This window comes from Ciconia boyciana, chromosome 4, assembly GCF_034638445.1.
Source record: "Ciconia boyciana chromosome 4, ASM3463844v1, whole genome shotgun sequence".
NCBI lineage: Eukaryota > Metazoa > Chordata > Aves > Ciconiiformes > Ciconiidae > Ciconia > Ciconia boyciana.
The window spans coordinates 80192082-80207833 of NC_132937.1; the positions used below are offsets into that span (position 1 = coordinate 80192082).

Consider the following 15752-nt stretch of genomic DNA (forward strand, 5'->3'; position numbering starts at 1 on the left):
GAATCATAATGCATCCTGTGCTTCACAGTACAACTTCTATAGAGTATATGTATCCTGTAATGTTTGGTTTTTTAACATTCCCTTTACTAACCACAGAATGGTCGCAGTGGGAAATGAGTAGCAATATGGCTGTAAAAGACTCTGATTCAGAGATGTCTATAACATTCCAGACAAACCAAAGCAGCAGTATGTAGTTTTCTTCGTACTTAGCCTGCTAAATTCTTTGAGATTTGTAGGAGCAGAAAATATTCAGAGGCTGTGCATAAGCAAAACTCCCAAATCATTATAGTAACTGAATATAATAGAAGTCATTCAGGATTTCATACCTTCAGGACACTCTGCAAATATAAAATCTCTCTCAAATCTCTGTAAGGCAAGTAGAATTCTAACATTTGAGATGAAAGTCAAATGATTTGATAAAGGTCTGCACAAAATGTCAGTTTCAGAAACAGGAAAATCATGCAAGTTAACTGGAGCATTTTTCTATACCTGAACGTGTACTGCGTGATGACCTATTATATCCAAATGAGTATCAGTTTTATTAAAACCCAGCTACTCACTATGTTTTGGACGTTTGCAATCATGCCTGTGTCTTATTATGAAGAACACTTGAATTACCACATGAATGAAGTAGTTTTGTTTTGTAGTCAGCTGTATTTGCAAAGAACTCTTCATATTGTCATTCAATACAGTAAGTAAAGAGTTTTTGAAGAAAATCAAATGTGAAAATGCATTCATTTCAGGCAAGGGTGGCGAGAATTCAACAAATAGAGAAGGACATTCTTCATATACGACAGCTCCTGCAATCACAAGCAGCTGAAGCAGAGGTTAGTGAGCAATTACTTGCCTTGTTTTGATTATGGTATGTATCTTTTTCTAAAAAACCCCAAGTTATTTGAAGAAAGTGGTAGGCAGGATTATTTCCATCAGCTAGCGATGTCACAGTTAATCAACTAGTCAATATACGTAGGCTGTTACTTGCTCTCTTACCAGTGAACTGAGGGTGGAATACTTGAATTAGTCTTCATGCTACTATTGAACTTTAATCGCTAATGATATATCAGTTAAAAGTCTTAAGTTGAAATTTCAGTAAAAGTGCCAAAGGGCAATGTATTATAAAGGCTGAGTCTTGGTTTTAGAAAATAATTATAACAATCAGTTGTACATGCCTTTCTAAATATGAATCTCTGATGAGCACCTTCATGGTTTGCTTATCTGTTCAGATAGAGAAGATTAAAAAAAGGTTGAATACAGCTTCTGTCTGACTTCATGATAGAAGCCTGGCATATTTTTAGTGTTTAAGTATTGGGTTCTATATTAAGAAATACAAGATAATGTTTCCTGTAAATTACAAAGTCCGTAGTAGTAGTAATTGCCATTAGCAAAAACTGCTCTCATAGTGGAAATTCACTTACAAGGTCAACTCCATTTCTTGTACTGGTAAATTACATATAAATTGTATGTTGGACCTGAGTATTTTATGGTTTGTCTTCACCCAAAATAACTAATGTGAAAGCGCAGAGTAGCATTCGGATTACTAAGGGATGTATATTTTTCCATTTTGAAAAATAACGGTTTCATAATTCCAGGATTTTAGAGGAAATCTAGTTTTATAAGTGAAGCAGACAGTAGTGTGTATAATTAAAGTTGCCTGGTGTTTTGACATATTAGCCAATCCAGGTGTTTATACACATTGATGAGATCGCCGTGAGCCTTCTCCAGGCTGAACAGTCCCAGCTCTCAGCCTCTCTGCATATGAGAGATGCTCCAGTCCCTTAAGCACTGTTGTGGCCCTGCACAGGACTTGCTCCAGTAAGTCCATATCTTTATTGTACTGGGGAGGCTGGAACGGGACACAGTACTCCAGGTGCAGCCTCACCAGATGAGTAGAAAGGAAGGATCACTTCCCTTGATCTGCTGGCAACACACTTCTTAACGCAGCCAGGATACTGTTGGACTTTTTGCCACAAGGGTCCATTGCTAGCATGTTCAACTTGTCCACCAGGACCTCCACATCCTGTTCTGCCAAGCTGCTTTCCAGCTGGGTCGCCCCCAGCTGTACTGGTGCCTGGGGTTGTTCCCTCCCAGGTGCAGGACTTTGCACTTCCCCTTGTTGAACTGCGTGAGGTTCTCATCAGACCATTTCTCCAGCCTGTCCATGTCCCTCTGAAAGGCGGCTGAACCGTCTGGTGTGTGAGCTTCTCCTCCTAGTTTTCTGTCATCTGCAAACTTGATGAGGGTGCACTGTGTCCCAGCATCCAGGTCTTTAATGAAGATGTTGAACAGTACTGGTCCCAGTATTGACCCCTGGGGTACATCACTAGTGACTTGCCTCCAACTGTACTTTGTGCTACTGATCACAACCCTCTGGCACCCAGCTGTTTCGTCAGTTTTCTAATCCACATTGCTGTCTACCTATCTAACCCGTACATTGTCAGCTCGTCTGTGATGATGTTATGGGAGACAGTGTCTGAAGGCTTACTAAAGTTTACATGAATAACATCAGCTGCTCTTCCCTCACCCACCAAGCTAATCACCTCATTGTAGAAGGGTCAAGCCTGACTTCCCCTTTGTAAAACCCTGCTGACTGCTCCCAGTCACCTACTTGTCTTTCATGTGTTTGGGAATGCTTTCTGGGAAGATTTGCTCCATCACCTTTAGTTGCCAGGGACTGAGGTGAGGCTGGCTAGCCTGTACTTCCCTTCATCTTTCTTCTTGGTATTCTTGAAGATAGTGACATTTGCTCTCCTTCAGTCTTAAGGAATCTTTGCATGCTGCCGTGACCATTCAAGAGTGGCCTCACAATGACATCACCCCTCTCCCTCAGCACTCATGGGTGCAATCCATGAGGCCATTAGGACTTATGTATGTCCAGTTTGTTTTAAGCTCTCCCTAACTTGGTCCTCCCCACCAAGGGTAAGTCTTCTTGCTCCAGACTTTCCTTCTGGTCTCAGGGACCTGGATTCCTGAAGGGTGGTTTTACTGGTAAAGACTGAGGCAAAAAAGGCACTGAGTACCTTGGCCTTTTCTGTGTCCTATGTCACCAGGTCCCCTTCCCCATTCAGCAGAAAGCCCACATTTTCCCTAGTCTTCGTTTTGCTTTTTATGTACTTGTAGAGTCCTTTCTTGTTGCCCTTCACATCCCTGCATGATTGGACAGCAGCTCTTTACTCCTGGGTCACCTGACCCAAATTCTGCCTCTTGTACTCTTCTTTTTAATGACCAAGTTCGGTTAGGAGCTTCTTGCTCATTCATACAAGCCTCCTGCTGCCCTTGCTTTGTTTCCTACTTATTGGGATAGACCTTTCTTGAGCTTGGAGGAGGTGATCCTTGAATATCAGCCAGCTGTCCTGGACCCCTCTTCTCTGCAGGGCTGTATCCCATGGGATTCTTCCAAGCAGATACCTGAAGAGGTTGAAATCTGCTCTCCTGCAATATAGGTCCGTGGTCCTGGTTTTTGTCCTTCTCCCTCCTCTTAGGATCCTGAACCCTACCATCTCATGGTCACTGCAGCCAAGGCTGCTTCTAACTTTCACGTCCTTGACCAGTTCTTCCTTTTTTGTAAGTATCAGGTCCAGCCCAGTACCTCTCCTTTTTGACTCTTCAATCACCTGTGCCAGGAAGTTGTCATCAGAGCACTCAAGAAATCTCCTAGAATGTCTCATCCTGCTATTGCTCCTCCCGCAGATACCAGGATGGTTGAAGTTCCCCATGAGGGCCAGGGCTTGTACATATGAGGCTTCCTTCAGTTGCTTGGAAAAGGTCTCATCTGTTTCTTTTTCCTGCTCAGGAAGTCTTTAGCAGATGTCCACTACAACAGCACCCATGTTGGTCTGCCTGCTAATCACCGATAAGCTCTTGACTGACTTCTGACCCATCCCAGGCAGAGCTCCATGCAGTCTAGCTGCTCTCTTGCATAAAGGACAACTCCCTCTCCTCACCTTAGAATCATAGAATCATTTACATTGGAAAAGACCTTTAAGATCATCAAGTCCAACTGTAAACCTAACACTGCCAAGTCCCACTAAACCATGTCCCTAAGCGCCTCATCTACAGATCTTTTACATACCTCCAGGGATGGTGACACAACCACTTCCCTGGCAGCCTGTTCTAATGCTTGACAACTGTTTCGGTGAAGAAGTTTTTCCTAATATCCAATTTAAACCTCCCCTGGTGCAACTTGAGGCCGTTTCCTTTCATCCTATCACTTGCTACTTGGGAAAAGAGACCAACCTCACTACAACCTCCTTTCAGGTAGTTGTAGAGAGCAATAAGGTCTCCCCTGAGCCGTCCCAGCCTGTCCTTCCTAAAATCTCAGTATTCCTCAATTGCAGCCTTCCAGTCATATGAGCTATCCCACCACTTCTCCACAATCCCAATGAGGTCATAGCCCTATGACTGCACACACTTTAACTCCTGTCTGTTCCCCATGCAGTGTGCATTAGTGTAGAGGCATGCCAGAGGGGTACCCAAGCCTGCCGATTCCCTAGCACAGGCTTGAGAGCTTTTCCCACAAGGCTGTTCTGCTGCACCTCCTTCCTTACATGCCCATGCTCAAGGGGATTCCACTTCATCGCAGTTGTGTGGATTGCCCTTGTGTTCCCATCAGTTAGGGCTCTTGCCTTGCCTGCCTTATCCCCAACTTCCTTGTTTGTTGAGGAATCGCTCTGTCCCCCATCCCCCATCGTTTAAAGTTTAAAGATCTCCCTACCCGGTTGGCCAGCCTCTCAACAGGTACTTTTGTTCCATTTAGTCAGACAGATCCTGTCCCCAGAGTGTTTATCTCTTACTCTGGTAAAAAACCCCCCCCGTATTTTGGACTCACTTAAGCTCAAGAGCTCAAACAGCATTGAGATGCAACTACAGAATGAAAGCTGTTTTTGTCTTAGTTTACCCCTCCTTTCACCAATTTATTTGGCTGCTGAATACATGGAAATTCTAATATATCAAAATTTTGTTGTGGTGTGTCTTATCCATAAAGTGTCTGGATGGCTGGTTGTATAGTTACACGTTTTAGGACAGAGTTACCAGGGTGTTGGTGGTAAAGGAGGCAGTCACTACACATTTATTAATACTTTATAGTGTGTTTTAATAATTTCCAAAGGATGTCCATCTCCTGTGGAAAACAGCTGGATCGAGTTTTGAAATTGCCTGGTGGCAAGGAGGAAGGTAGTACTAGTCAAACTACAGAGTCCATGTAGCTGAAAAATATAAACATGAGGCATTTATTATGTTTTTATACTGTGCCCGATATAGCAATACCCAAATTGAATGTGCTCCTTATGTTTATAAAGATTTAGTAACAACAACAAAAAATACCATAGCTTGCCTACTGATATAGCTGGCCCCTGTGGAGATGCCAATCACTGTGGAATCTAAGTGCAATATATCTTGTAGAATAAGACCAAATGTAATACTACACCATAAAAATAGCTTTTGAAAATCAATGAGCAGAGAAGATTTTGGCTCACATTTTAGCACATTTTTAAGGTTCAGCAAATTACTAAGTCTTGTAAATGCTACTAGAAAAAGTTGAAGTAATTTACCTGCAAGTGATCGTACCTTCAAATTTTGTGAGACTTGTGTTAGATATTTTGCAAGATTTTCATAATAAAGTTTGAAATCCACTGTAGAGTTAGACCCCTCCAAAGAGAATTTTTGGCTATCAAGTAGAAATCTGAAATTATTTAAAAGAAGAAAGCAAATTTGTGGCAAGTGTTTAATATGGGGTTTTCAATTTGTTATAGTGGTACAGGCTTTTCTTTCATAATAGCTGTCATTTGAAATATGTGAAGTATTTCCATTGGGCAATGTTGCTGTAGATAAAATGTAAAGGATTTATTCCATACAGAGATTATGCTCAGCAAGCTTTAAACTGTTTAAACTGTGATGCACAGGGGTTCTCTCAAGGATTTAACTCACTAGGCTTTCTTTTTTCTTTCACTCAACTGTAGCAAAATTGTTTCAGTCTTACGGTTTCTTATTTTTGTTTGTTGCATTGTTCTTTGTCTTACCTTCTTACTTACACCAGTGTGTGTATTGTGTTTAATATGAAGTAATGGCAAAATAAACGTTTTCTGGTAGCTAGAAACTAATAGTGTATCTGTACTTTTCAATACACAGAAAATAATAGGGTAGTTGAATACTGGGGGAAAAACAGTGGTTTATGCATAGAAAAGTCTTCTGTCCTAATAAATACACAAGGGGCTGCTTTGGCAACTGATGTTGACAAAGTGTTAGGTAAAATTATTTGTAATTGGTTGTCTTAGCAAAAATGATCAAGGCCTACTATGCTTGCATATGTCATAAATAGCTAGAGATTTGTAATTTTTCTGCTGGTAAATACAGATAAATTAATAATTGACAAGTGGTAATTGTTGTTGACTTCAGAAGCACTTAGAAAATAGTGGCAAACAAGATGGAGGGAGCGGCTATATTTTCCTGTAATAGGCATGTGTGGTCTTCCACCATTTTGCTGCAAGAGCAAACAAGCATACTCCGTTAATGTGACTTTTGTAGTGTGATGCCAGAATTCAGAAATGGCAGAGGGCTGTAAACGCGGCTTACACCTCTTAAAAAATCATGCTTCAAAATAGGTGGTGCTGTTTAACCCTGGGGACCTGCGTGCCATTCTCTAGCTGCTGTACCTCATGTAGAGGTTACAGAGTCTGCTGCTGTTTATGTGCTCTGGTTCTTTGCTTATGTAGTTGGTAGTTTATATATTTTCATCCACAGGTCTGACATTCAGTGTTAAAAGGTAATGCGAAGAGGGGCATACTTGCAGTGGTTATACTGTCTTTATAACCACTAATCCACAGTCTGTCAGACGAATATTAATTTATTTACAGTAATGCTATATCTATACAAACATATATTTTAATCATCCATATATGTGTGAATACATATTATTTTTATATAATATGCATATATAATAAATATATGTTGGTACTTAAATATATATTAATACATCTATAATATCTATCTATATAAAGAATCAGTTTTCAGTAAATATCTGCTCTCTGCGGCCTGTGTTATTGTTAACTTCTTTGGGCCAGTCTGCATGAGGAAAAGAGCTCTCATTTCAAGTTAGATAGCAGCTTCAGTAGCTGAAGTGGTAAAAACTCTTTGCTGTGAACTTGCAAGTTTGACATTCAAGCCCAGCTGATGACTTATGCGACAGTAATGTGTGTGCATGTTGTGAGCGCATACTGCATCTAAAGTTAGATAAGCCCTTCTAGTAACTGTTAAAAATTGCCTTATAAGTATAAATTAATTTGGGTGTTACGTTGACTACTTTTTGTAGTGGTATATATTTGAGAGCACTTGAGAGGAACGCAAAGCCACATCTTTCATAAATAGCATGTAGCAAACAAAATGTATGTGAATGGGAGGAGGACAGAGAGTGCTGAGGAGAGCAGAAACTTTTCTTGTCAGAGAATGAAATATCTCTGTGTTTGTGCTCTAGATGCATCAAAACTATTTAATAGGTATACCATCATCACAACCCCCAAAAAATTGCCCCAAACCCAGGAGTGTTCTTGGAAGAGTAGCGTTATTCCCCCTCAGGTGACCCAGTGGGTCAGAGCCTGGCTAATGGACAGTTCAGCTCTTCACCTCTAGGTATGTTGAATACTACTTTCTTCATGGGATTGAAAATTAGTGTCACCTAATGACTGGAAAATTCTGTCCTGAGTTATACTGGAGGCTTAGATCTAGATTTTGTCAAACTCATCATTACACTTTATTCAAGATTGGAATTACTGTGAGATAAGGATTCAGAATATAATACAGTATACTGTATTCGGCATGTAGTACAGCAAGGCCTGATCTTCACTGGGTCCCCAGTCTTGTATTGCGAACCAACATTTCTTTAGTCATTGTGTGAGCATCAGTAGCAATGTCATTTCATACACAGTGATGGAGACTGTGACTTTTAAAATTACCGATCAGATTTAAAAGAAGATTTAAAAGACTCACTGTGTCTCCTAAAATATTTTGTTTTGCTTTGTGGGTTACTTATATTCCATAACTGAACATATAATGTTAAGAAAAATGTTACCCATCATTATTTTCAATTTTCTCATGTTACTACTTTGTCTAATACTGCTGTGTTCTTTGACATATCTTAGTCCTTTAGTTAACTGTACAGATTTCATTTTTTAAGTTTATCCCTAAATCATCACTTCACGTGTATTTAGTTAGTTACTGCTTTCTGAAATTCTGTTCAACATTAAATATTTTCTGAGTTTGAGACTCTAATGCCTTTATACGAACAAAATAGAGCTACTATGGCAGTTTGATCACCATGAGTTTGATCGCCAGGTAACTGAAGAATTTTCAGTGTATGTACATTGAAAAGAAGTACGTTTCTGCTAAAAGTTAAAGAGAAATTTTCAAAAAGCAAGATGAGGCAGACTATGCTATCATAGGCTGTACTGCTCAAGAACATTGCAGAGCTGCATAGAAACTGAATTTAATATACCAAGTGTTGTTAAACAAATTAATTGAGAGGGATACACGAGTGTTGTCTCTTAAGGTAGTAGCCTCTGAGTCTGAAGAATGAGATTTGGCATCAAAACTACGAGAATAATAGTGCTTCAGAGGTAAGGTGATACCTTTTCAACTCCAGACTTCAAGCCACTTCCAAGGACAGGATTATTGATGTCTTTCTAAAAATCTGAAACATTTTAAATGCATTAGTAGATAATGTTGGATACTTCACACACTTCATAACTGCTCAATTATTCCATTTGCTTCATTAAGAAACCATATTTAAAGGCCTGATTTTTGTGTTGATCTCATGATCCCTGTCAGTGGCAGGGACACCAGTTTAATTTTCATGTAGTTGTATAGAAAATTGGGTCTCCTGAAGGAACTGAAACATGTCTGTACCAGCTTGCCAGATCAGTTGAATTTATTTTGATAAAATATGATTAGGTGGATCAGTATCAGGTTATATAAATTTTGTTTCCATCAAAGTGGTTATTCCTGCACTGTTTGTCCTTAAAATTTAGAAGGATCCTTACAGTACAGGATCCTCCTGTTCATGCAGAAATTATTCATCTTTGAATGCGAAGCTTAATTGAACTGTGCTAGCCGTAGTCTCCAGTAAATGCACGGATCACAGGACAGCGCAGAGAAGACAGTTGTTTGCTCCAATTCTGTTACATTGCTGATAGCGATGTGAGCACAGCTGGTGGAAAATGGTGTTTCTGTGTCTCACAGCAAATCCTTTGTCTTGCAGGGCTATAATCCTCAGAGGACATGCTTCACTTTCATCTTGCAGTTTTTCGAAGACACTCAGTCTCAGCTGTTAATTATTGAGGCTAAGGGTTATGAAATACAAAGTATTGTTCAGTGGCTTTGTGAGGATGCAGCATTGATGCATTCACAGTCTAGAGAGCTTTGAATGGTAAAGTGTACTTCATTTCTGAATGTAATTTCATAAACTCTTATATTAACAGAGAGCACCTCAAAGCAAGCATGATGCAGGTTCCCATGATACAGAGAGGCAGAATGAAGGTCAAGGAGCAGCAGAAATCAGCATGGCAACTAGCAGTACTGGTCAGGTAAATTGATTATTTTGTTTGTTGATAGTATAATTAAGTACTTGAAAAGTACAATGCTTATATATTGGTATATACCTTACAGTGTTTGTATGCCTGCTCATTTCAAACAGATACATGTTTTTCTTCTTTCCATCTATACGTGAGAAATTCCTTGTATTTATTGGGAGGAAATGTTTTAATAAGATGAAGTATAAATATTCGATAATGCAGGGAGCATTTTTCCTTTGTTTAAATGATTAATGAGCCTAATGCTATGAAGGAGATAACAAGAATGACTACAGAAAATGTCTTTTATTGTAGGTGAACTATAATATTAGAAGTATCATTTAATTATGGAAAATTGCTCAGATTTTCACTTCAGAAATTATCACTGAAATATCAGTGATTTTTTAAAAAGAGGAGAACCAAATGGCAGGTTTATCATTAATATTTCTTTAATACTGTTTTTGATAAAGCTTTGAAACAGTGGTATCAATGGAGTAGTCTCCTGGAAGTGGGCTGAAGCGTTATTTAAATGCTTCTAAATAATCTTTCATTGCTGTTCCTTTTATTAGTGAAATATGTTAGTGGAATATTTTGAGGGGTACATTAAATTCTTTACTTGTCTTTTAAAACAAATATTTATAGAAGTTTTTTACTTCTCTCTTTGGCTAAAAATACTTTTATTGATTTACCATGTGCTAATGATCATTCCCTTCATGATTTCCAACTGTAGCTGAGACATTCCCACTAGTAATTTGGGTTCTTAAAACTTCACACTACAAATGTAATACTTGAATTCATATGCAAAATATTTTTGCTACTCCAGGGAAGTAGAATTATTTAAATCCTTCTGAAAGTGTGTTTTACAAGAAGACTTATCAGAGAGAATTGTGGTTTGGCTAGAATATTTCACTTGATTAAAGATTAAGCATAGCCCATAATTGTGTTTTGGAAATATGTTTGATTACCATTTGGAATTAAGTTCTACCAGCCATATCTGAGCAATTGCTTGAGGCTCTGACTCTAATACTTATGAGACCTTTATTGTTTGGGAAGAAAATAGTTCAGTGCTGCTTTGGGGCTGAAAGCGTAATGTATTTAAATAATTGATGCATTGTGGCTGTATCATCCATCTTCACTGTATAAATCAGGAGTTATTCTGGACAACAGATATTTTACAGGGAAGGAAGGAAGAAGAGATTGTCATGTCTTGGCACACTTACGCACGTGGGAGATTCATTCATACTTCATTTGAGGTCTTATGTTGAGGATTTGTGCAATTTTGAACTTTGCCTCATAAAAATGTATAAAACATGCATATTCCTTCCTCCTAGAGGTGGATAGATCCAGGGTGCAGAATCTGTGTTAAAAGAGACATCTGGGGATTATTTACTTCCAGTGCAAGTCCAGACAGAGGGGGTTTAATGGATTGGGCATAACATTCATTTCTGATAAACCAGCTCAGCTCAATATACTTTGAGCAATCACTATTCAATTGAGTGCAAAAGAAGTTTTAACCAAATCATTTGGTTCTAATTGGTTTTATAGTCAGATAATCAATGTTAGTTGAAAGACTGCCAGTTGAATCCAGGATTTTTCAGGATTCGGTTATGTCCTTTTCTGCACCATCTTTCAGCTGTCTTCCCTTTTCCATTACACTCGCTATCCTGCTGCTGAAATACAATTTTTTTCATACCTTTGTTTTGCAAGTTTTATAAAGGTATTCAATGAGATTATCTATTTCATTAAGAAAATGTGCCACAAAATAGGGAAAATTACCTAACTGACAGAGTAAATAGCAAGCATAGTAAAACAATGAATGAAAGACAGTAAAGTATAAAAGAAAACAAGATTAAGTAGACAGAAGATTTTGGAAGAGAATGTTCTACACAAGAAGGGTGCATGTAATGTCTCCTTGTCATTTCCCATTTTCTCAGATGAATGGCTACACACCTTACACTAGTTCTTTCACATCAGTCTTTAGGAGCCAGGAAGAAACGTAGTTAACACTGCATTTGGGTATCCCGGCATCCTCAAAGTAGCAAGGCCACATGATGGCTCTGAAGTAAATAGTTACCTGAATCAAAGTTGATACTGTTTTGGGGAAACAATAGGAAAATTATGCTATTTCTGTATACATTATGGTGAATTTTAATAGGTAGTGCTCCAAACTTGTGTCTTTTTTACCTTGGATAAAACGATCATACTGAACCTAATAATGGAGAATTCTGGCACGTACATTATGTTGAACCTGTAATCCTCTGAATGTACTTTGAGGTCAAGATGATATGAAGGGATTGCTCAGTGTAAAAATCTGGGAATTAATTCCCATTTTCCTAGCACTGCTGATTATTTAAGTGAATAATTGAGAACAGATTATTTAAGTGAATAATTGATAAAATCCAGTATAATTTTCATTCTAAGCTTTAAGAATTTGAATTTTCCATATACTCAACAGAGAAAATAAGGACTTGTTTACATAGGAAATATATATAAGAATAAATTGTGTGAATTTAAATCATTCTAGTTATACTCTTTTAGCATGATAGTTATTGTGGAACATGCATGAAATGTTCTGGATTCAAATGGGAGAGTGAAATGAGTATAATAATGTGTGTTTAAATATTCCAGTATAACTAGAGGTTTTTTGTCTAGACAAACACTACCTTTTACAAGAGTCACTTTCAACTTCAAATTTAAGATGTTGAACTGTATGAACAGCAAATACTCAGAGAGGAATATTATTCTTCTTTCTTTATAGTGCACCTAGAAAAAACAAACTATTTCAAAGTGTCTTTCATACAGTTTTCTTCAGTGTGTTATATATATTTATTGAAAAAAATTGATACTTATTGATCCAGATAGCTTGAAAATGTTGTTTTGCAAATTAAGCTAATAATTTCATGAACAGATTTTAGCTTTGGTAGAGGATCAACAAAAGACTGGTGACTACCTCAGTAAAACAGTGTTCTGCTACTAAAAGCATTTGCTCTTCAAATGTATTTTTACGTTCCCCAAAGTGAACAGGAAGGGAGGGACTTAGTAAGGGAAATTTCACAGATAAGAAGCAGAGAAAAAGAAAGAAAGCAACAACAAAGGGAAAAAAAAGGCAAAGAGAGTAAGTGGGTAAAAGACGGTTAAAAAAAGGAAAAATGTAAATACACAAAATGGATTACAAGAGGACAAAGATGCTAATAACTGGGTCTTGCTACTATATAGGAGCATGTTATTTACAATAATTTCTAGGAAAATTACTAGCAAATAGTGTCAGCATTATTTTACAGCTTTTCATTAAAAAATGAAATAGATTCATCCACTCATATTTTGCTTTTGATATGGACAAATTCAAGTAGGGTTACTCCTTGTCCAGATGAGTCTGTTTTTACTTTTCAGTTCTTGCATACCTGGTTGTATTCTGAAGTACAGACTTATTCCTATGAACTACATAATCTGACATAAAAGTTGAGGCTATTTTCTTCTCTCTGTAAAAATCATAATTCGGTTTGTTGCAAAGTCCACTTCTCCTCCCTCTTGGTGAAAATAATAATTATAAAATAGTTCCATTGAAAATACAACTCTATTGAGACTTAATTTCAGGAAAAGTGGTTAATAAAACCCAGTTTAACAGTGACCTCTAAGTTGTGTCAGGGCAGAGAGGGCCTAACTTAACAAAAGTAAGGTGACAGTTCATTACTGTTAATACAATTTCATGATCCAGTACTGAAACTGAATTAGGCAATAGTTGTTTTTTTGCCCAGACTTTGCTTTATACTGATTTGTTGTTTAAATTTGTAGGGTTCTGCTGCTCGAATGGACCACGAGACAGCCAGTGTTATGAGCTCTAGTAATAACTATTCTGTTCCTCGCAGACTGACAAGTCATCTGGGTACCAAGGTAACCGAAGATTACAAACCACAGGTCGCTAATGCTACATTTTTACTAATACAATAACCTCATTGTTTCTGCCAATAGTACTAATATTAGCTGAATGATCTATCCACACATAGTAATTTTATGGAGTTAAAATTTTAGAGTATTTTTTCAACTTTTAAAATATATGCACAGAAATCCTTTTTTTTACTTGATGATGATCAGTTAAGAGTTGTTACAGTAGGGAAAAGTGATTGCTAGGAATTATTAGAATATGTAAAAAGCTTGTGATGTTGATTTATAATCCATGATGAAAACTAGTGCTTTTAGGAGCAGTTCTTCACATACTTATCCAGAGTCCAAATCCACAAAACAAATGCAGTTGCTAAGTAATTGGGGGGGGGGGGGGGGCAGGAATTGTGTAAGCCCTTCACGGTGATAAATGTCTGTTCACGAAAGACAGTTCTCAAAGTATATGTGCAGCATGAAAACAGAGGGGAAGAAAAGGGCAAATCTATAACACAAAATTGAGTTAATGAACCACTGGAGTTTATACTGCCTCTGGAATCAGCAGACGTATAGATACTATTGGTGTTGTGCTGAGCGCAGTCTTCTGGGAAGCCGGGCCTATTAGCTTGACATAGTATTAATTACTTTGGGCCTTAAAACAGCATTATAATGTTGTAATTTTGGTCCTGCCCTGTATGCATGTACCATATGGGGGTGAAATCAGCTAGTCTGTCTGCGAGTTTTCATTGCAAATTGTAGAATTCCCAAGAGCTGCAGACAATGAGAGAGCCCTTGATGGCAGGGAAAGGGACTGAGTGTGGAAGGGTACAGGCAAAGAAATAGGTTTAACTGAGTGTGCTGTGCAGTAGGAAAAGCTTAACATTAATGCATGAGAAGAAGGGAAAGTGGTAGAGATTCTAAATAGCGGAATGCATTTACAGATGCAGAAAGAGATGTGTCTGTAGGCAGTGTGTGTATACAGAGAGAGACAGACAAATATTTTTTTAGTTTTTCATATACTATATTTGCCACAACCTGGAGGCTGGATTTCAGTGGCTTCTTCAGCTTTGTTCTCTGACAAAATCTTTACCTTCTAAATCTAAATAACACTGGATTAAAGCTGCCACTTGACGTATCTGTCAAGAGGCATGCATAAAGCAGATTAAATTCACTCTCCCTTAAGAATCAAAGTGGCTTGTTTTAATACTATATTTGATTTTTCCCGGACCAAGAAGACAGGATCTCCAGTTTTTTTATAACTCGGTATTTGTACTCATCTTCAGGCACATTAGAATTGTCTCTGAATAAACTAAATAAAATAATTCATTGGTCTGGTAACCAGTGCAAAGATCCAGTTATTAGTAGAAAACTTCGTCTAACAGTCCAAAGTCTCATTTTTTCCGTAATTGGCATATTCTAAAGAAACACACACACAGCTGCTTTACAATTCCCTTTGATAGTTTCTTTATGTTGTGCTTTGATTTTGAATGTTCCTGTTTATCTTGGCTTTAGGAGTTTGGAGTTTCTAGATGGTATCTAAAATCATCCTCTACATCCTGTTATTCTACTAAAAGTTCACTAGAAGAACCAAACGATTTCTTGATCTAAAGCTATTATTGCAGAAAACAGAATGGGAAAGACAAAACCAAATAGTGCGTTGACCACTGTATTACACGACAGCCAAGGGAATCCCTCAAAAATTGCTATTTTTTAATGGAAAGTTGGTTACTCCAAGTTAAATGTGTAATGCTAGGTTTTCATGGCTTGGTTTAACTTGACAAATGCTCAGTATTTTATATACATTAAATGAGCATTTGTTTGCTTTACTGGTTTTATCCATGTAAACTTGAAAAAGTGTTAATTTAACTCTTCAGTTTTGCATTTGCTGTAAATCTGGTCCATATGCAAGTCAGTCATCATAACAAAATATGATTATTTAATTTGAAATAGTTTTAAAGGAAAACTTTAAAAGCCATGGATGTAAGATTTTTTTAGCACAATGTAAATTAAAAATTCATGTAATCATTCTTATCCTTTGTCTAGAATAATTGTATTTAATGCCACATAGCAAATAGTTTTTCACTGAAGAGCATCTTTACATGAAAATGTGATTCATACAGATTCATACTCATTTTTTTGAGACAGAATTAATTTTAAATATATTTTAGATTTCTCAAACACTTTCATTAGTATGTTTATTTAAGCCTTTTGTACGATGGAAATTTAGATGTCTCTGCCATTGGTCTTGTAGATTAATACAGTTACATACAGCTACCACCCAGTTCTTCTAGCTATTTAACCACTAAGTGAAATTTATTAAGA

The 15752-nt window shown here is 37.5% G+C and overlaps 1 protein-coding gene across 7 annotated transcripts in view; it reads left to right on the forward strand.

Annotated features, from left to right (window-relative positions):
• Window positions 1-15752, forward strand: part of APC (APC regulator of WNT signaling pathway) — a 101276-nt gene that overhangs the window by 64449 nt on the left and 21075 nt on the right. For 6 of the 7 annotated variants that reach the window (XM_072860302.1, XM_072860305.1, XM_072860306.1 and 3 more), the window contains 3 exons: window positions 744-827; window positions 9465-9569; window positions 13347-13469. In XM_072860302.1, the coding sequence (XP_072716403.1) occupies window positions 744-827; window positions 9465-9569; window positions 13347-13469 (312 nt within the window). The remainder of the gene's footprint in view (window positions 1-743; window positions 828-9464; window positions 9570-13346; window positions 13470-15752) is intronic. The other variant, XM_072860309.1, reaches the window with a different exon arrangement.